We start from the raw sequence: 22,504 nt of genomic DNA on the forward strand, positions 1-22,504 counted from the left end.
GCAAATGCAACCAGAGAAAAAAACCCTTGAAGCTTTACTGTCATTTAAGAATCTTCCTGGTTCCCATTACCCACTAGCCTATAAACGTAGAAATCCACATCACAGCAAGAACTGCTCAACTAAGTAATAATAAGCAAAAGATCATCATTCCCTTAAAATTTTAATAATTAAACTTTATTCAATCCTAGTTATAAAACAAATGAACACTGAGATGAAAGTGGCTCTTGTGAAATTTTTCTAAGAGCAAAACTGTGAGAATCAAGCCTTCATGGAAGGACTGACGGAGAAAAAATAAGAGAAGCTTGATTGAGCCAAGATACAAAAGGAGTTAACATTTGACAAAATTATTGGTGCCATATTTCTAAACATATCAGCATGTGTTTGCCACAAAGTGTTTTTGTACAATCAACTGAGGTTTTATGACAGAATTCATTTCAAGCTGACAGGTGACCCAAAACACGCCTCTGGAATTTTTATGTGAAAGGTTGTCAAAAAGGGCAGGCCATTATAGGGCATCACCTTTAAGTTCCCTATTATCCTCCTGAGATCCAGCAACCTCATATAAGGATCCTGGTCCCCACATGAAGACATTTTTTTTCACAAAAGCCACTTCCCATTTAAATGATCTGCTTGGGTTTTAAACTGACCAGAATCTAGACTTCCCAAATAAAATGGGAGGGAAAAAAATTCATTCAAAATTTAAGGTTGGGTCTTGAGAGGATGTGGTTAGAGCATACATTAGTTTAGTCATTTGCTCAGCACTGTTTTTCTAGTTGATAACCTAATATAGCTGGAGTAGAGAAAGGCAAAGCACAGTTTCGGAAGCAAACGCTGGCTACTTCGACCAGTTAGAACTTTGTTTATTCAATACTTAAGATGTATTCAGTTTTGCTTTACAATGTTGAAAATAAAGGAAAACCATTAGATGTATAAGGGAATCCCAATTTTTGGACATTTAAGTGTTGCTTTAGAAAAAAAACATGCACATTTATTTTTACCCATTAATGTAGAAATGAAAAAAAGAAAAGGACTAATGCAGGGACATGACCGGGACGATCTTTATCATCACAGTGAATTATGGTATGCAGAGTCTCGACTTGTAGTTGGAGTGGTTGTTGGCTCATCCCTGCATTTCCCAACTATATACACCAGGGGCCACTGCTTACAACGAATATAACCCATGATTTCATCGGCCCTTCTCTGCTGGCTGCTTGCAGGTATGAGTTTGAGTTTGTCACAAACTGTCCTAGTATACTTGCCCCCCCCTGAACATTTATAACTCCAGTGGTTTTTAACTTGTCTTGTACACAGACATATTTGTAGCATGTAAGAAAAGCCAATGCTGGTATAGTGTAATTGTATGGATAAGAGAACAAAATAATACTTCATATAAGATATCACTTTGGCACATTTGTTGCCCTGTCAGGGCCCTATCATGCTTGTAACAGAACCCACAAATACTAAGAAAGCATAAAAAGAAAATGAAAAAAAAGAAAAGAAAAAAAATCAGTGGTACACAAATAAACAATACATGCTTGGCTTTGATGTAGTTTGAAAAAGTTGTCACATTCCACTTGGAAAGGCATCATTCTGATATGGATGCTGAAAAAAATCCATCTCTCACTGGTATATGTGTAGATACAGTGTGTCCATAGTTGTGAAATCTTACAGACTGTTTGTCTCTCTAGTATAAAGTTCCAGGTGTATTTACAAAACCAGCCACATCATGTGATGTATTTAGTGTTATATATAAGGTTTAAATTTTCATCCTAGATATGTACAAGGTGGGCATGCTGATCTTCTATTTGCACTGTCTATGTGCAAATGTGTTAATGTGTTAATAGCTAGAAACATGATTTGAATTGTATCACAAAAATGTTTCAAAGAACAATATATTGACAAAAAAAATTCATATGCACATTTGTACAGATTTACAGATCATTACATGTGTGGAGCAGATTTATCTTGTTTTTTTTTCATCTGTCTCAGTGCATTGGGTGAAGAAAGAATTGTAGGAGGACAAAAGGGAGGTATGCAGGTTTCAGATGTGGCCAGAGATGAGAAAAACAGAGATTTCAGAGGTCCCAAGCAGTGTTGTGTCAGCAAACTTATCGTATATGCAGCTACTCTTTAGCTCCACTGAATACCACCAAAGCAAAACTATGCCCTCAGTACGGAGGTGTTGCAATATGCTTAACTGATTTACCAACTTTCCCACTGCTTTTTTCTACTGTACATGTCCTTGAGTGCTTTCGATATCCACTCACAAGGTGTGTCAGCCACGTTCATCTGTTAGGTACAACTGACTAGAGCAACAACTGCACTGTGAAAGTTGGCTAATTAAATACTGTAGTAGCTGCAACAGATAGTTTGTGATATTGTCTTTGTGCTTGTCTACAACACATTGTTGATCCCCAAACTACTTGCTGAAATCAGGAATGCTCTGGAGATGACTTGTCTTCATTGCATTCTGTGTCCACACAAAGTAGGGATTAAAAAATGCAGCGCTGTTGTGAAGTTGCAGATTTTTCAGAAACTGACAGCAGACTGTTTTTTGGGGGGCTGTAACTTTGAAACCTCCAAAAACCAGAGCTGAACAGGTCCACATTTTCACTCGATATTTTCCTGCTAAACAATTTGGGCGTTGTGGATCAGCGAGGCGTGGGGACTGTTCAGATGAGGGCTTGTCCTAAGTTTGGGCCTTTGTGTGTTGGGAGCCTCAGACACATGAGAGCTATTGGTCTCACTGTCTTGATCATCAGGATGCTCTTGACTGGCAGGACCGCCCAACCCCTCATCAACTTCATCCTCATCATCTGTTACTGGAGGGTAGCTGCAGCTCATAGCAGGGTTCAGGTAATTCTTGGTGACACTTCCTTGTCGTGAACTCCCATCTGCTGGGATAATGACGCTGCCATTTAACTGTCCTAAAACATCAGTTGACTGTACAACAGGGAAGGTTGATTGCGTGAGAGGAGGGTGGAAACGACTTTCTTGCTGTAAAAGCACAGAGCAGATACACTTACTAATTGCATCATTGTCTTCAGGTAAGTATGGGGAGGTTAGTAAGCTGGGTGAGAGGAATTCTACAGTTGGGTGAAATCATGCTTGGACATGCCCAAAATCATGAATGCAACATGACACACTTACCAAGGACATAGTGCTGCTTCTCACATATGCTTCCACTCTGAGTCGGTTCTCCTCTTCTCTATCCAAAAACCTGTCTCTTCCCCTCCGGGAGTTGTTGTAAAGGACTGGTCTGCCCAGGGAGTCATATGCCCCACCTACTACCCGCCCACCTGAGATAGTAGATCTGCTATCTTGGCAGTGAGCGCGCTCCTGCTAGCAAAGGAAAAAAATAATGTATATATAGATACACTGATTAGATGCATACAATAGATTGTAGTGTTTCCTTGTTTTATTTTCAGGCGAGTTTTCACCAGGTGAGTACACATTATCTAAAGCAAGCCAAATCATGTTCAATTATCTACTTATTGTGACAATGGCCAAACTTTAACAGCCTTAAATTGAAATCTTAGGAAATATACTTGTGCACTTTCTTGCTAAGAAATGAAACGACTGTTGCCCCTCAGAATTGTATTCTAATTAAAAAAAGCCATAACTAATATATTTCTGTCAACTTAGCAGAAACAGTGGAAGCCTGGGGGAACCAGATGATTTGTTTTAGTTAAAATATAACAAAAGTTCCTACCAAGCAATATTAGAAAGGAGCATTATAATATCTACTTCATACACATTTTAAAAAAAGTGTTTCCTTGTCTATTGGCAGACTAATACTATATTTCATGATCACATAAGCTAAACTTTTCATACTTGTATCCTTGTAATTTCCGTTATATCTCATAAAATATATCTGTGGCCTAATACAGTATTTGTCACAATAAAAATGAGACAATTTCACACTTCACTAATGAATTCTATATGAACTGGCTGCTAACAGATATGATGGATTTGTGCAAAGTTGTTAGCTGGGCATAAATCAGTACATAGTTTTTTTTGTTTAGTTGAAATTGGTTTCCACTCTCAAGATTTTATTTCTAAAAATTATTTCTAAGCAATTTCAGGTGTGATCTCTAATATAAAAATTCAAATGACTAATTCTTCTCTGCGTTGTTAACATGATGCTTCACTCTCGCAAAATAACAAAATGCAAAAGCCACTGACTTTGATAGAATTTTAACAATACCACAATGTATGGAAAATATTAACGTAAAAGATAGCAAAGCTAAAGAGTGAAAAGTCTTTAGACAATAATGATGGGGCTCAAATTTGGTTCTCTGGTACGGTAGTCCACAGTGTAGGAACTTTTTTTCTATCCCGACCAACATCCTTATGAGCATGTTTTAACATGTTATATAGAGCAGCAATATTACTTTTGTAACAGTTTCATTTATTACAAAATACACAATTGGCTAGGCAATTTGACCGACTGGTGCCTCCACTGCCACTCAAAAATATTGAACTCTTCTCAACATTCAACTGTAAGCTAAGTCAGAAAAGCAAAGCAATGGACAAAGAATTTAATTCAGCTTTGAAATAATTTTGAAATAAGACCTTTCAATGTGAATGAGAAGTGACTGTTGACTTCTGAGACACATACGTGTGAATTCAATCTTAGACATTACATAGTAAGACTGCATAGCTCGTGTCTGTATGCTATGACGGTAACCAGTAGTTAATTAGTTTTACTCTGAAGAGAGAGAGGAAATAGCTAGCAATTAAATAGAACTACCTCTGGGCCTGGTGCCCTGTTGGAATTTTGACCACTCTGTTAATTATTTTTTAATTTATTTGAGTGAAAAGACTATTTGTTTAATGTCAATTACGTAGTATTAAAGCTGCTGGGTTTAAGATTCTGTTGCTTTGGGAAAAGTCGGGTTGGCTCATTGCCCCTGTTTCAAGTTTAAACTGTTCACTTGCTCCAGTTACACATAATGTGATATACAGTGAGGGTAGCATCCACTTAAAAACAGTCCAACTATTATTTTCAGCCCAGTTCAAGGCCCTGGCAGTGCATGCAGATTTAGATAGATACGTAGACTGACCCCAAGGGATGACAGGCTCGTCCTTATGGTTCCCTCCACCCTCAGAGGCAGGTACTCTTCTCTCTGTGGTTGAAAGAAACACGTGTCACTCAAAAGAAAAAAATACTCAAAAACATTCAAAACTTCCCAGATGAATGATGAGAGTAAAATTAAGATTTGACTCCCACAACTACTGGTGCTGCTGAAGGAAAGTGTACTGAGTGTGAACATGATCATTCAGTGTAAGTACCACTCCTCTGGCATCAGTGCTGACAGAGTTCACCCTCCTGAAAGAAGCTTGCCTGGAGAGAGTGCTTATTTCCTCCCTGTGACAAACATAAGATGGGCAAGAAAAAAATAGAAGAATTAGATTCAGTTCCACATATGTGTATTGAGTCATACATTTTTTTTTCATTTTGCATATTTTTCTCCATCTCTGCTTATACACAGAATAATTTATCCACTGAATTTTCCAATTATACACACTCATCTAAATCTAGTAATCATGCTCTCATGTCATATTGTAACTGTCAGCTGTAATATGCTTAATAGGCCTGATTTGCTTCATTAATAGAATTTCTTTTGGCTCAATATGCCCTGTAGAGACTATTAAAGTTCCATCTAATCTCATTTAATCTTAATTAACATGTTATCACGTACTTCTTCTCAGTCAGCTCCCTCTTTAGTTTCTTGCTCTTGCGTTTGTGGTGGCAAGCGAGGGTGATGACAATGATGAGCATCATGATCAGGAGCCCAGCAGCTGCGCCTCCCACGATGATTGTCAACATGCTTTCAAACTTTGCCCGCACTTGTGGCCGCTCTGTGAAGGGGAGATGTAGGATTAGACAGATACACATATATAAATGCATGCTTACAGCGCACATTCTCATGACAAGTTTCATAGTGTGTTTGAATTGCCCACTCGTATACTCGCTCACTTTATAGTATTCACTATAAAGAGAACTCACTAGTGGTTATGATTAGACAGAGGCTAATGACTTGAACGCTGCGTATATTCAGTTATGTATTCAAGAGACAAATAACAGCAAGACAGATAACACCAGATTGCTTATTTTTGGTTGAGAACATGCTATAATTGCCATTTTTTTCTATGTCACTAACATTGAACGTTTTGACACAGATATATGGGCAGTTTAATTTTTTTTAAATTGCACTGTATCCACCTACACCAGCTTTGGTTGATGCTGTAACTACATAATTATAATGTTGTGGAGTTTGAAGAGAAAGAGACAACGTTTCGGTAAGTCTCTATTATTTATTCTTCTCCTTACTCCACTTAAAAGAAAACCATAAAACTGACAATAACTGACATCAACTGACAGAATATACATTTCATTTTCATGACAACAACCATTGTCATGGAGAGCAGAAATAGAACGTTATTTATGTGTACGTTCTAATTCATCAGTGTCGCCACACAGCTCCCCCCAGAACACACATAATAACATCCCAAGTTGCAACATGCATAAACCAGCAGAAAAACAAACAAACAACAAAACAGTGTACATTGCAAAACCTCAAGTATACCTGTTAGGCAATCTAACTTCCCTACTTCTACGACTATGCCTAATAGACTTTGGAGGTGAGGGAGGAACAGGTAAGGGTATAAGCCTAACATCAGGAATAGGGTTGGGAGGGCGGCCGCGGCGGGCTGGGCGAGCCAGCTCAACTGCGTCCTGAACACGTGAGCATGTTTCAAACGATCCACCGAAACTCGGTCCTGACCAGTCCTTATCTCGATCAGAAAATACTTAGACCCCGCTTCCAGCACGCGAAAAGGACCGTCATATGGGAATTGCAGGGCAGAACGGTGTGCATCATGGCGGATAAATACATATTTGGCCAACATAAGGTCCTTGGGAATGTATGATTGAGGAAGGCAGTGGTGAGCCGCCACAGGTGAGAAAACTCTGGCCTCGCTCTGTAACCCAGACCTCCCTGTGAAATTAGGGCCCAAACCCGGAACACTAGAAAGGAACTCCCCTGGGACCCTCAAAGACTGACCTAGAACCAACTGAGCAGAGGAAAAGTGCAGGTCCTCCTTAGGAGCGGAGCGCAGGCCTAACAAAACCCATGGCAACCAGCTACTGTCAACTAAAGATGCATGGAGAGCAGCCTTCATAGTACGATGAAACCGCTCGCACAGTCCGTTGGCTTGTGGGTTGTAGTGGTCCGGTGAAGTTTGACCCCCAAGCTCCCAGCTACCGCGTTCCACAACTCAGAGGTAAACTGTGAGCCCCTATCAGATGTCAGGTCCAAAGGAACCCCGAACTGCGACACCCAGGAATAGATGAAAGCCCGGGCAACCTCTGATGACGTTGTGGATGCCTCAGGTCACTGCGTGGTCCTGTCCACCATGGTGAGTAAAACCTCGGGATGGGGGAAAAGAGCCAACTAGGTCGACATGAACATGTTCAAAACGTCTCTCAGAAATCAAAAAGGGCCCTAAAGGAGCTTTAACGTGACGTTGCACCTTTGCACGTTGGCATGCTATGCATGTAGAGGCCCAAGTTTTAACGTCCTTTCTGAGGCCGGTCCACACAAACTTGGGACCCACCAACTTAACTGAAGCTTTAACCCCAGGGTGTGACAGGGAGTGAACAGCATCAAAAACACGGCAGCGCCAAGCAGCCGGTACCACCAGGCGCAGCTTGTCCATTGAAACGTCACAAAGGAGTGTCACACCGCCATTCTGAAAAGTGACCATTTCCAACCGCAAAGTAGACTCGGCTGTGCGCAATGCCTGCACCTGCGAGTCCGTCAGCTGGTCCGCAGCCATCTCAGCATAATCCATTCCCAAATGGGCACGCGAGAGGCAGTCAGCAACCAAGTTGGCAACATGCTGAATGTCAGTTGTAAATTCGGAAATAGCAGAAAGTTGACACTGCTGCCGCGCTGACCACGGTTCAGAGGTTTTGGCCATAGCAAACGTCAGGGGCTTGTGGTCAACAAAAGCGGTGAACTCTCGGCCTTCTAAGAGGAACCTGAAATGGTGCGTGGCGAGGAAAAGGGCCAAGAGCTCTCTGTCAAATGTGCTGTACTTCTTCTCTGATTCTCGCAATTTTCTGCTGAAAAAGGCCAGGGGCTTCCAGGCCCCGTCTGCCCACTGCTCACAAACTGCCCCGACTGCATAATCAGAAGCATCAGAGGTTAGGGTGATAGGCGCTGCAGGGTTGGGATGGGTCAACAAGGCGGCGTAGGCAAGCGCTGTTTTAGCTTTCAAATGCCTGTAACCTCTCCGTGGTCCACTCAATGTCCTGGTTACCCTTTTTGCTTTTTAATGCTTCATACAAAGGGTACTCTAGGAATGAAATGGTTGTAAAAGTTAACCATGCCCAAAAACTCCTGAAGAGGTTTCACAGAGGAGGGGAGGGGTAAGGCTAAAACTGCTTCTACCTTGGTAGGGAGTGGCACAGCACCCTGCTGTGACACACTGTGACCCAGGAACTCAATCTCAGGATTCACAATTATTCCATATTCAGTGAGGCACTCAAACAATAGGCAGAGGTGTAACCTGTGCTTATGAGTGTTTATGAGAATGCCGTTTGGCATTCTCATAAACTCAAATAGCCCAAAAGGAGTAATAACAGCAGTTTTGGGGATGTCCTGTGGATGGACCGGCACTTGATGGTAGCCCCTCACCAAGTCGACCTTAGAGAAAACGACTGCACCTGCAAGATGCAAGAAAAGTTTGTCATTTGTAGTAACATTGTTGAGGCGCCGGAAATCTCCACAAGGGCGCTTCATGTAGGCAAACTTAGCCTCATCCAAATGGCGCGCAAGTGCAAAAACAGGTGCTCCTACAGTAGTTGTATAATGATCTACACCATGCTTGGCTACAGCAGCAGAAAAAGTTGGTACAGTAAGGGCAGGAAATTCAGAGAGAAGACGTTGGTATATGTCCCCTGTGGCAAGCATATTTGCCAGAAGGGGCCCTGTCTTCCCCAGAGTACATGGGTAGGAATCAAAAGAACCAGCATCAATAACTCTCCTGTTAGATACATCCACTAACAGCCTGTAAGCACATAAAAAAATCTGCGCCTAGAATGGGCACAGAAACAGCTGCTACAACAAATTCCCTGTTAAACTCACACCCATTAAAACACACAGTCATGAACCTGGTACCAAAGGTGCGGATGGGAGTGCATCCAGCGGGGGTCCCTGTCCATGTCCCAAAGTGTCAGTAGAGGAAGGGGGCATGTTGCTTCGCTGTAATCCCGAATCCACTAGAAAACGTCGTCCTGACGCGCTGTCCTCACTGAAAAGCAGCCTATCATTGTTGCCGGAACACACAGCTGCTAGTGAGCGCGGGCCTTCTCGGTTCCCTGCTGCTGAAAGGAACACGGTGGGACACAACGCCGGGCCTTCACTCCAAAGCGGCGATGATAGAAGCACAGACTGCTCTGCCTCTTCCGGCGCTCCGTGACAGCAGCCACTTCCACAGAGTCGTCCTTATCATTCACGCATGGCAACAGGGTGTGCACTGAGAACTGTCTGGATGCCAGCAGAAGTCTGTCCGCTTCTTCGGCCAAACCTCTGTAATCTTTAGTGCGGATCAGGGGAGAATTGGCCAAGACTGAGCGTACAGGAGGTGGAAGCTGGCGCAGGAACAGGTGGGTGAAAAGGAATGAAGTATCACCAGAGCCAAGCAGTGCCAACATATTCTCCATCAGTTCAGAAGGTCTGCTGTCCCCCAAACCAGTCAGAGACAGCAGACGATCGGCCCGCTCCATATCTGAGAGTTGATACAGTTGCAGCAACTCCTTCTTCAGTGCTGCATACTTGTCGGCTGGAGGCGGGTGCCGGAGCAGTCCCATTAACCTGCGTGTGGTGGCCGAATCCAAAGCTGCGACGACGTGAAAATACTTCGTGTCGTCCATGGTTATGCCGCGCAGATGAAACTGAGCCTCGACGTGCTGGAACCATGGCTCTGGGTCGTGCTGCCAAAAGTCCGGTAGCTTAACCGTGGCTGCGAAAACAGGTGCTGTCACAGCGGCGAAAAATGAAGTTGCCTCTACCGACATATTTCAGTCGTCGGGGTCACCAATGTGGAGTTTAAAGAGAAAGAGACGATGTTTCGGTAAGTCTCTATTATTTATTCTTCTCCTTACTCCACTTAAAAGAAAACTATTAAACTGACATCAACTGACAGAACATACATTTCGTTTTCATGACAACAACCGTTGTTATGGAGACCAGAAATAGAACGTTATTTGTGCGTGCGTTCTAATTCATCAGTGTCGCCACAATGTAATATATATAATAATAAGAGATGTTGTAGACATTGTAGTTTCCATTCAAATATCTAGAAAGGCGAGCTACATCACAACCGACCCCCAACATGTTTAGACTGACCAACTTAAATTTCTAATGTGGTTCCTCTATATAGGCCTGTATTACTAATAATTTCTCAAGTCCTGCTTCTCGGGCATATAAAAAGAAACTAAGTACTTTGAGGTCGAGACAACTAGGGAGTGTTTTTGACTCACCAGTTACTCTCAATGACGAGGAAAACCACAACGATGAGCTGCAAACATTAGCGCCAGCTGGCAATGGGTAGCTCCATGGTGCAATGCGTGATGGTCTATTTCTACCAATGTTAGATGCTTCTCAAAGTGAAAGAAGGATCCTTAATGTAAATATAAATGTAATTTATTTATACAGCCCTTTACAACAATCCATTTCGGTGTAGCAAAGTGCTTTACAGCAGATAATAAATAAAGAAAAGAATAAGTAAAAAATAATAATGGATGCCCTTTCTAAGATACTACGTCAGTGGACCTTGAAGAGGACTGTTCTACAGTCAAGGATCCCTAAAAGGACTTATTCCTTTTGTTCTATGAAATTTCAACGATGCTTTTGACAGCCGTGTCAATTTTTAATGTGTCCTTTGTGTTGGGTGAAGTTGATGGTGGGAATGTTACCTGTTGGTCCACTTAACTTTGAGAAGCACCCATGCTCTGCAGGCTCTGCACACTACGTTTGATGTACTGTATGAATATCTTGTGCCATATAGTGATCAAAAGTTTCAGTTGACATTACAAGCAGCACCACAAAATGGCCAACTCACTATAAAGTGGACTATATAGCGACTGAGTGGAAAATTAGTCTGATATGTGCTGCTTCCTACCTCTCACACTAATGTCCACCTCCGCCTTTGCTTTTCCCACTTCATTCACTGCCAAACACTGGTAGGTGCCTTCGTCTGACGAGTTTAGAGGCTTCCCAAAAACTAGTGTTCCATTAGGGTGGGCGACAGCACCTTTTGGCAGCTCTCCACCGATTCTGTAAGCAGAACAACAACAAGTACAAGACAAAATTACATAACAGTGCAGTCCGATTATCCTCTTAAACTTGTTTAACAGAGCTTTAGTGATACATATTTTTTTTAAAGTTTGTCAGCTACACTTCAAAGACTTACTCGAAAGGGCATTTTACAATAAAGTGCAGTAGCATAGTAACAAATGAGAGAACCAAAATGTTTTGGGTTCTTTTCTTGTCATTATGGATGATTTTTTCAGTTAAATGAAAGGAGCCAAGAGTAAATCGAAATGCATCAGAGACAATAAAGACGTTTTTTTTCTTCCTCTCATTGTCCTTCAGTAGGCTCATTAAAATAATAGTGACGATAATAATAATATAAACTTGTAACTGAATGCATAAAACTTGAACCTTTCTTCGGGACAGAAACATACACCATGTCTTACAAAACTCTATCTTTGAAGAGCAAACTATTTATGTAATAAAAATATTTGTATGATGATCAATGTTAAAAAAAATAGACCATGAAATAAGTTTTCTGACACAGATCAACTTACCCCTAACTTGGAGCAAATTGAGCCACAGGATCAGATTTTTAAAAGAAGCCATGTTTTTTAAGTCCTTTTTATTAGATGCATTCTGATGACTTTATGTGAGAATGTAACTAACTGTATGATTTGATTAGATGCTATCATTGTGTCTGTGCCTTGCCTCATTTCCCCTTATCTTGAGGACCAACTGGGTAATAGAATGCCTAATTTTTCCATGCTCCCTTACTATTTGGAACAATGAAAGAAACACAAGGCACGCAAAACATTAACAAGCTATATTAATGTAACTTAAATATTCAATTTTTATATATGCAATTAAATAAGTATCATATTGTGCTTCATTGTTAAACATTGACTAAAACTTGCAATGCAGATGTACAGTGACAAAAAAGCAAGCACAAATTGATAAATCTCTTCTACAAAACAAAACACAATAGGGCTAGCAGGCAGAGAAGAGCAAACTGGCGGTAGAAATATTACCATATTAGGCAGCCAGATAAGGAGGTTCAGCATAGAGGAACAAGTGCAATGCTGTGTTTTAGTTCTTAAAGTGATGACTACAAACTAACAACTAACAGTCCTTTTTGCACCCACTCCAGCGATTTCCTCTTTTCCTTTTCCAGCAGATTTACTGAAACAGTAGAGTCAAGCAACAGTTACAGCTCAGCTCAATGTAGGCATGCAGAAGTGATTCAACCTGCACCAGCATTATCTGGGTGTGTTGTGAGGAAGCTTGATTTTGTATCATATCTGTCGGACTAATGTATTTACATGAATTTTTTACAGTACGGCTTTGGTCAAACTAATGTAATGATTTGGTGTTTTTTTTTCTCGTGTCATGTCAACGTGCTTCAAAATCAGTCATAATCTGTCTTTAATATGACTTACTTAATTCTGTTTCAACAAATAAACCATATGATTCAGCGACTAAACAGTTTAGAGAAGAGCCTTTGTGGTGATGTTGTTTTGAACAGATTTAATTCAAAACAGCTGAAAACTTAATGTTTGCCTCTGAACAACCCGTATTTACATAAAAACACACACCCTCACAGGTACATGCTGTTTCTATTCACAAGTACAGCGAGCACCACAATCTTCTCAGAGCACACTTGTATTAGGTAGCTCCTCTCACAAGTAAAAAAAAAGAGGAACTTTCTGTTTTTACATATGTATCTAACAAAGCTTGGCGATAACATCTCCCACAATTCCACACTCTCTACTTCCTCTTCCTCTTTTTGGCTCACAACACCACCGTTGCTGGGCTACCTGCTTCCACTGGTTCACCATTCTTCTTACTATTAATCTCTTTCCTATTTTTCCCTCCCTCCTCTTCCTCCCCCCCTTCGTGTGAAAATGTCTCATCTGTCTGCTTTCAGCACAAGCTGCAACATGACACTGTGACATTAGCATTACTTCACCTACCACCTTACTGACAACAGGTTTGCCTGCTACTGTAGCTGTCGCACTTTAGCTCGAGTATCTGTCCGTGTGTGAGTAAGAAGAGGTTGGTTGTAACAAGAGATTTGGAGTTCCCTGTGTGTCTGTGTGTAGATTGCATGTGTCGGGTAAGCATTACTCATAAAATCTTCTTTCCTGAGGTGTGTTTGTGACTAATGACAAGTAATGTGCATATCACCATCTGACAAAAACAACTCTAATGAAATGAAACACCAAGCCTTTCCATTTTTTTAACTTTATCAGCAAAAACAGCCATTCTATGTGGATTTCTCCCTCGTGGGCACTGCTGTCACCTCTAATAATATGAAGGGAGTCATCACTCCTCCACTGTGTCTTTTCGTGACGCACGTTTTTCTCCCTGCACCACACCCTGAGAATATATTTAATGCACCAAAGCAAATGGCTTTAAAAATGACAGTGGGTGAGTCAAGCAGAAGAAGTCAGACATGTGAGACAAACCCTCATCTAGGTTTAAAGCCGGGGAGCAGTGTACTGCATGTTATATGACACGCAATATTTGAGCCTGTCAGTTTCCATTGAGGCAGCACGATCGGGAGGTGACAGTGTCAGGGCTTGTTTGAGTAAGTCAAGTGGAAAGGGTGGAGATCTTCCCTTGGTACACTGTCAAAAATTGTTTCACTCAAGTGTACATGTGTTTAGAACACATTTTAAAGTAACTAATTGTGGATTTTAAAATTTTAAAAAAGAAGCTGTTGTGATGAAGCTGTTATGACTTATTAGGTTGATACAACAAATACTACATTCATTCGTTTGGTTCACTGAAAGTAATAAAGGGGAGCTTTTTGTTGAAAAACAAAAATTCACATGGTATAAATTCTTATGGTCAGAGTTTTATGAGCGCCCTCTTTGAAACACAAAATATGGTTGCACACATTGTCGGTAAACAACTAAGAGTGCCTCTTTTCTCTAAATCTGTACAGGAAAGAATATACAATTTGGAGAACAATTTCCAGCTCAACTGCTGGTTTTATCTTTGTCATCAAGGATAGGTTTCGTAAGATGGTGTGACACCGTTGTGCTACAAGTCCAGTTTATGAAACATCCTCTCACCTTGTATTGCTACACTGAAGATGACATGAAAGAGGCCCTCCTTAAATGTGAAGCAGTGTGGATAACTGAAGCAGTGTGGATAACTGAATCAGACGCACAGGGACCTGAGGGTTTTCTTTGTAAAGTTCTGTGTCAATATTGTTGTTGTTAATTTTGAGTTTCTATTTCTTCTTTTTTCCCCTGGCAGATATCTCTGGTCTGATGGTACTGTGTTTGTTTGTCTTTGTCCTGTTGCCCCCCACAAACCAGAAGCAGTATTTGCGTTGAAGCCCTTTTTTACTTTCAAATTTTCTTTCTTTACTTTTGCAGTTTTTCATATCATGTTGACGTGAACGATTACATAAAAGACTCTCAATTTTTAACCAATATTTGTTTACATCAATACGTTCCTTGAAACATAAATCTGCCAAGATCAGTGGAATGCTCTCAACAAATAGCAAGAAAGAATCAATATAGACCTAAGCCCATCCATATAAACCTTTATCTTTAGCACTGGTTTTGTTCAAACACTCCACAACGTGCCCTCAACTTCAGACTGAAAAGCTTAAATATTCAAATTTAATTGCATTTCCTGAATTGCAAATTGGGGTTAGTAGTCTATTTTTTTGTGAAATCAACCAACTAAACCCTTATTATTGTTAGAAAAAAATCCATGTAACTTCCTAAAAAACTTCCTAAAACTAGAATTTATCCCTCTAAAATGCACTGTGGATGAATACATCCAAAGCCTGATGTACGTCTCATATACATCTGTTCATTGGGGCTCCACTGTTGTCCAAAATTAATCCTGCACAATATATCCAAAATATATCATTATCCTAATATCAGGATGTATCAGACAGTTTGACATGAAACAGGACAGTCATTAATGAGGGCTGCATTCCACTTAGAGGAAGTTTTGCCCCTGTGCATATTTTACAACTAACCGGCATGCACAGGTGCAAAAGTGGAACGCAGCAGACATTAATACACCTGAGAGTAATTCCATATGTTAAAGTATTTGTTCATATATCGCAGATCATATAGTCTTTGCAATATTTAACAAAATTGACTATTAAAAATACACCTGTGTGGAATACTGCTGTACCGGGGATGTGTTTCTTCACTGCCATCAACACACATCCTGTAGTTTGTTTGGACTCAATCCAATACATTGTGCAGATATAAACTCTAGTCTGCAGAATCGTTTCTACTGAGGATTTGAGATCACAAGAAATAATCACAGAGTTAGAAGGTTTAGAATAGTGTCTAAACAATAGTCTTAAACAACTGGGTAGTGGTAACTTTAATTATACTCAGGTTATCCAGAGGTGGATAGCCTAAGAGCAACTTCATGAAACATTCCATTCAAACCCACTTAATAACTGGACGAGTCATTGGCATTATTACTGTGGAAGTTCCAAGTAAATGAACTGCGACTAGACACATCAGGCAGTTAGTCATATGATCACCAGACAGTCAAAGGGGCAGGTGAGTGCTCTTGTACCTGATCCAAGTGAAACTGTGTGGTTTAGGGTTTCCTCCACTCATGCACCTCAGGGCAGCATTCTCCAAACCAACAAACCATTCTTCGTTGTAGCCAGACACCTCTGCATGTGGAGGGACTGGAAGGTAAAAGAGTAATTTACCAACTGTAATTAAATAAGATAGTGATAATAACAGAAAACAACTCAAATCCTTTGATTTCTATTGTTTTTTACATTCCAACATCCGCAACTTTAAGGAACACTCACAGTGCACCACTAGCTTGTTTTTGAGCCTGCGTGGGCCTGGGAAAGCTGGATGCCACACCAGGCAGTCCAGCTTCTTGCCATTCATATTCCTCAGGGGGTGCAGGGAGTAGTGTGTGGAGACGGCCCCGTTGTCGGAGGAGCGATTGATAGACTGGCCATTTAGGTCGGTGTCCCAAGAGAGGTGGGGTGGCGGGCGGGCCACAGAGCGGCAAGAGGCCACCTGCCGGTAGGACTGTCCCTCCACTACAACTACAGGATCCAAGGAGGTAATGGGGATGGCTGGAGGGAAAAAGTTACAGTGAATTAGAGTGAAGAAGATAATGAGAATTCAATATAGTTAACAACAGTTCATTACATTTCGAGACTTAAAATATGTTGAGAAGTCCTTCCAACAAAGAATTACTTGCTACGCATTGAACAACCATTTACAGCATGATTTAAACCAAATTTTGGATTGCTTTTTCTCACTGGTTTTATGTTGTTTCTTTCCAATTTTACAGTTCTTGAGTATGGATAAATATATATTTTTTGAGTTTTTATAACTTGCTGATGGATCAACCAGCACTTTCAGCCATAGACTAATTTTGCATCCAATCAAATGCTTTCTAAGATTTTTATCTTCCTCTCTTGTCACAAAAAAATTAAATCAGAAACACCAGCAGGAGATGGGTAATAGTAGGTGGAGCCTACTCAGGCCTGTGGAGTTGCCCAATCAGGGCAACCAGGGCTTCTGCAGGAGGTGGGAGAAAACACACCAATATATGCAGGAATGCAGATAACCACCCGCCACACTCAGAGAACTAGCTTTTCAAAGAATATCTACTTTAAGGGGTTTTTAAGTACAGTGTCAGACAGCATTGAATTGCATTGAACCGAATTAATCCATTCAACGTTTTTTTCTCGTCAAGAGGCACATTTGAGCTCCAATCCAGACTGATAGAACTTGATCTGGAAACTGGCAGAAGTCGGAGAACACGGTAAAAAAATTGAAGTGTATACTCAAAACTACTCATGTGTAATAAAGAGATTAACTTAAGGATGACTAAACTAGAATCAGCCTCAGCCATATGTAATTGTACATACTGAACTTAAATATGATTTGCTTAATCAACCATAGATCCCACAATAATGTGTAATTTTTGCAAATGTATGGAGTGCTTCTGGAGACATCCATGACAGTAGAAAAATAGATAATAATTGGAGATGTGGGACAATTTAAAATGTAAAAAATGTGCTTCTGAAAAGCTAAATAATTAGAAAATCTGATATATTTCTGGTAGAAAATATTCTAATGAACAAATGAATCAGTTTCAATTTCCTTGAATGATCAGATTTCATCCTTGTGCTCAAACATATCACTCATACTGTACTAATCTTCTGCAACTTTACAAGAGAGCTATGAGGGAGAGACTCACTCCACACGATGAGTGACATCGTTGCTTCAAAGTTGCCATATGGAAAGGTAGAGATCTGGCAGATGTACTTCCCCTCATCGGAGACCTGGGTGTTTATGATGACCAAAGCTGAATCCACAATGGGATCTTTGCTTTTGAAGCGCACACGTTGTGCCCATGTCCCGAATGCTGCAGACAGAGAGGGGGAGGTTCACATGAGCATATGAGAAAGGAAGTGACTAAAAAAAAAAAAAAAAGTCCAGTGAGCTCAAAACAGACCCCAGGGTTTTATTTGTCATTCTCAGTTTAATACACAATTTTGCACCCTGGCCTGACACTACATAACATTAAATCTATTTAGCTCCCAGTCTTTATCCTCACACTCACAGTTGCTGTAAGCTTCAATTCCCAAATGACCAATATTAAAAGAAAAATGTTTTAAAAAATGCAAAGATCAGAGTCTTGGTAGTCTTGAAATTTAGATGACAAAAACTGTCAGTGTGTGTCACAGTTCAACTGATTTAACAGTTTTAAATTAAGCACTTGTCTTTTAAAGCTTTTAAAGTTCTTCAAGTGGAGAAAATAAGTCCTCCAGACAGCATTTGTCAACCAAAACGTGATACCAAAAGAACATTTGCTTGTTAGAATGAGCACCTGTCTGTCCGTTCTTATGGTGTACAGTGATGATCTGGTCCTTGGTAGCATCAGATAATTGCCTGTACCAGGTAACCTGCACCACCACATTGTCGTCAGTCGGCTGGTATTGACAGGGCAGGAAGGTGTCCTCTTCTGCCAAGGAGCGCAAGGGCTTTGGAGGGGAATCCACAAACTCTCCCTGTATCTCTGCCACTACAACACAAAGACATATATGTGAACACAAAAACTTCACAGAGAGGAAGAGGGGCGCTCTGGAAATCTTTTCCTTGTTTTTACAGCTTATAAAATGTACTGTCACAGTTAGTCGACTGAGGAAGTCTGTATGCAGGAGTAGTAACTGAAAATGTGATGGTGCAGATAAAATAAGCTCAAACCTTAGTGGGTTAAGTAGCACAGGACGGTTTCAATGACACAGAGAGAAGGCAGAAAAGAAGGTGGAGGAAGAAAACAGGATGTCCATCAGAGAGCATGAGTACACATGAAGATATGTCGCTTAACTAGTTGTTCAAGGTAAGGTTTTGAAGCAAACTTCAGCTCAGAGTCTTCAGTGTATGGACTACTAAAACAGTCACAGGGCCCCTAGAAGGCTAAATAAAGTCTAAACACACAGCGTGTCATGCAGCTCACACTGTGACATGGCAGCATTATGGTTGAAAACCACAAACACCCAATACTCAATGTCTTTTTTTCTCGTTTTTTTCTTGCCTTGTCACATTGCTGAGTTTTCAGACACACACCAGAGATGATCCCTGCAACCTGCATTTAATGGCTAAGTGACACCAGCTTGTTAGTACCTGTCAGGAGGATATTATTCTCTTTGCTAAAATTAAACAGAAGGAAGGTTTGGAGATGTTTTGCGAATGCAAACAAGCGTAATGTTTAGCCCTGACGTCTCTTATCTTTCTGCTGCTCTTGACATCAAGTTTGTGCTGTTGGTGACTGATATGTTTTCAGAGGGTGTAATTATCAAATAGCCCAGTTAAAGATGTTGACAAGAAAAAAAAAAATCAATGAAACACACTATTGCCAAACCAAAAAAATCATATGACAAGTCACAACATGATAACTTGTCAGCCTGATGTATTTATTTAAACCGTTATTTTCAAAAGTCTTCTCTGGTACAAGCAGTTCTCACTTTGTTACTCATATCTTATTGTATCTGTGTAAACCTTGAGGATGAACTCTGAGATGAATACTAATGTCAACACGCTGGTTATGAAATTCAACAACATTTAATGTTGTCTATCGCAGTTTTGTGAAATGCGATTTTTGTAGTTTTCATGCTTGAGCACACAATAATGAGCCCATAGAGTGACATAGTGTCATAGCATATTTTGAAATAGTCTAAATAACACTTGCATCACAAATGAAAAGCCAAAACATTTAGGGATGGATTGCACAACACACCTGACTGTCACATGGGAGAGCTGAGATCAAGTTCTGTCATGACCATTAGTGCCCTCATGTAAATTTACTACAAAATTTTGTTTCGGCATTCAGTTGCTGTTTCACAACTGTTTTACACATTATAAACAACTTGGTTAGGGCTAGGTACTAAAAAAAAGTTAGGAAAACATCATGGCTTACTTTAAAAATTACATTTTGATAACTTATCATATTGAAAAATACTTTTCCTGAATTACTCCTGCCGAGTTTTGCCACCTCATCTAAACACACAAAACGTGCTGGAGACATGAACCAGACATCCTATGAAAATACAATAGAACATCCAGCTGGAGGGCACACATACAAAAAAACTAATTTCTTCTCCTTCAGCACAAATTTAAAGATTTCTGACTATATCACATATTTCCACAAGACTGATTAGTAGATTTTCAGCTGAGGATGATGAGGCTGTCTTTATCTTTGCAGACTAAAAAATGTGGCTCTGACAATGGTGATTATTACTGAAACTGTCATAACTCATGTGTTACATTTCTGTCCAAAGATCACTCAAAATTGTTCACACGTGAACAGATGAACAACAGATAAAACCCTGATGATGGCTGTAGAATGAAAATGTAAGGGGTCATGAGAACTGACCCATGACTGCCTCAACAACTCAACCAACAGCTGTTGAGTAAAAGCAACCTGGGAATGGTAGAGACTGTTTGGCAGATCATCTGAAATGACTATCCACGGTGCTGATTATTATGACATTCAAAAAATATCTTCTTCTGCTGGAATAAGAAGTGAAACTCCTGTTCCTTTCCATCCACACTACTTTCCATGGAAAGATGACAGAATATTAACACTACTTCTATACACAAAATGTTCATACAAAATGGTGCAGTCAGTCTTTCACTGCACCATCTGAGAGGCTGACATGTTATAATCTTTTAATGTGTGTGAGTCTCATACTCAGCAGCTCCTGCAGGAGTTGATTGAACACCTGATGTGGGAGAGGGTGGGAAGGTATGATTCATGATTTACCATCAGACCTGATGAGTGTACTGTGAAGACAGGTGTGTTTTTTTCCATAAATGTGTGTGTGCCTGTTTGTAACCCTGATATGTAAGCCTACTGTGGAATCTGCCTATGCTGCATTACAGGAATAACCCTTGGTTAACCGTGTCTTTATGGATGGAATAGCAATGTGTTTTTTTGTTTTTTAATTGGCACTGTTTTGTCTATCATTGTGCAACATTGTGAATTTTCCTTTGGAGGCCAGGAGGTTTTTGTTGGTGCTGGATACTCAGTCTACAACACATGTAGCATACTGTTTACACATTAAGTCTTCCTCAGAAGGAGAAATCACCTTTTTTTTTTACCTTGTCAACATCCATAAGATGTTTTTTTTTGGTTGTTACAAGACATAACATGCCAGCCATCAGTGTGATTTCTGCTTTGTGTCTTCTGAGTACCAACAGCTGTCTTAAAACGTGGATGTACATAGATGATTGGAGGAAATGACCGAGGGGGTATGAGTTAGATATATAGCTAGTATAAGTTTGCCCAAGCTATGAAGAGAAGTTAACCAGGTGCTAAGCACTAGCTTTGAGTCGCCAGCTGGTGGCGCTACTCGGCTAAGCAGATGGGCATCAGCTGCCAGGTCAAGACCCAGCCAAGTGACCTGGCTGTAGCTGCTAACCATTAGGAATCAACCTGGCTGTGGAAGAGATGTGGGTATTAGTATAACCATCGATCGAATGAAGAATTATATTGGAGATATTTTAAGCAAAACTTCCAAATGTACAGCTTTTTGAGGAACACAGATGAGTTTTTAGGGGATTAATGACTGCTAGAGTTGGACTTCAAGCACACACAGCTGCCAGGAGGGCTCATGCAGTTCCAGTGACTTGGGAGGGGGATTGATCGACAGCAACCTGTTTTTCCTGAAATACCAGACAACGTTTTAAGGGCTGTTAAAAAAAGTGTTATTTTAACAGCGCTGCTCAGGCTATCCTTGAAGAAAGGAGGCCATCTTTCCCAAACTTTACAGAACAAAGCTCCTGAATAGATCATAGTAGTTATCACCACACTTTATATATCAGTTTTAACTGATTTATAATGACCTCCAAAACACACATACATTTAGACTGTTTCCTTCACATTGAGAGCTCGGCCACCACAAATTACAGAATTATAGCATTATACGTCATATCAGCACAGTGAAACATTCAATTAATGACAAGACTTTGTGCAATGAAAAGCGTTATCTTACCGATTTGGAGGACACAGAGACACAAAATGAGGCTGTTCAGAAGAGATGTCATCCTCCTCAGCAGTTACTGTTAACTGTGCACAAATTTGGATAATTCCAGCACTGGAATAAAGATCATCCGTCCATATATTATGTTCCTAAATAACAGGTCAGGTTAAAGCATGAGGTGTGCTCATGCCTCGTGTGGCAAGATCATCCTTAATGGTGTTTTGTTCTTTGAGATCCAGATCCTCCTCAAAGTGCTATCCAGGGAGCAAAATATGTCAATTTTGGGGCTGTGTAGCTCAGTCTGTAAGTGTGATCAGGACATCCATTTTTGCATTTCAGTAAGAAAAAGAAGGCGCAGCTTTACCCGTTTGGGATACACCTGTTTGAGCTACACCTCCCTCTCTCTCTCTCTCTCTCACACACAAGATAAAGTTGCCTTACCGGTTTGTTTGAGCCGCATGACAGTTATTTGCGCGTTTTTACTTGCTCAGCCCAGAGGAGAGGCAGGTGAAAAAAGCAGGCACAAAGAACCTGTTTAAACTGCACCTAAATGACACAGACTGATCATCATAACAGCAGGACCGACACCGAAACCAAGGAGCTGAAGGAAAGTCTTTCTTTTGAAAGGTTCTAATCACACAATCACAATGAAGATTTTCAT

General features: G+C 40.5%; 1 protein-coding gene across 1 annotated transcript; it reads right to left on the reverse strand.

The window, feature by feature from the left end:
• Nucleotides 1-1,023: 1,023 nt before the first annotated feature.
• On the reverse strand, nucleotides 1,024-22,273 carry nectin4a (nectin cell adhesion molecule 4a). Its single transcript, XM_072375824.1, has 11 exons — nucleotides 21,856-22,273; nucleotides 18,189-18,383; nucleotides 17,556-17,723; nucleotides 16,141-16,419; nucleotides 15,894-16,011; nucleotides 11,197-11,351; nucleotides 5,706-5,865; nucleotides 5,296-5,371; nucleotides 5,067-5,129; nucleotides 3,151-3,339; nucleotides 1,024-2,997 (listed from the first exon to the last, which is right to left on the reverse strand). Exons 1-11 carry the CDS (start codon nucleotides 21,905-21,907, stop codon nucleotides 2,629-2,631), a joined length of 1,824 nt encoding a protein of 607 aa, XP_072231925.1. The 5' UTR covers nucleotides 21,908-22,273; the 3' UTR covers nucleotides 1,024-2,628.
• Nucleotides 22,274-22,504: the final 231 nt, after the last annotated feature.

The sequence above is a fragment of the Leuresthes tenuis genome, unplaced genomic scaffold, assembly GCF_036924035.1.
Source record: "Leuresthes tenuis unplaced genomic scaffold, fLeuTen1.0.hap1 SCAF_22, whole genome shotgun sequence".
NCBI classification, from domain to species: domain Eukaryota; kingdom Metazoa; phylum Chordata; class Actinopteri; order Atheriniformes; family Atherinopsidae; genus Leuresthes; species Leuresthes tenuis.

Bases quoted from the DNA above. Each gene is read 5' to 3' on its own strand.
- nectin4a (XM_072375824.1), bottom strand. From the start codon at position 21,907: ATGACATCTCTTCTGAACAGCCTCATTTTGTGTCTCTGTGTCCTCCAA. The intron at 17,724-18,188 runs GTGCTCATTCTA...CTCTGTCTGCAG, and splicing joins CCATAAGAACGGACAGACAG to CATTCGGGACATGGGCACAA. The intron at 3,340-5,066 runs GTCAGTCTACGT...CTTTGCTAGCAG, and splicing joins CGAGCCTGTCATCCCTTGGG to GAGCGCGCTCACTGCCAAGA.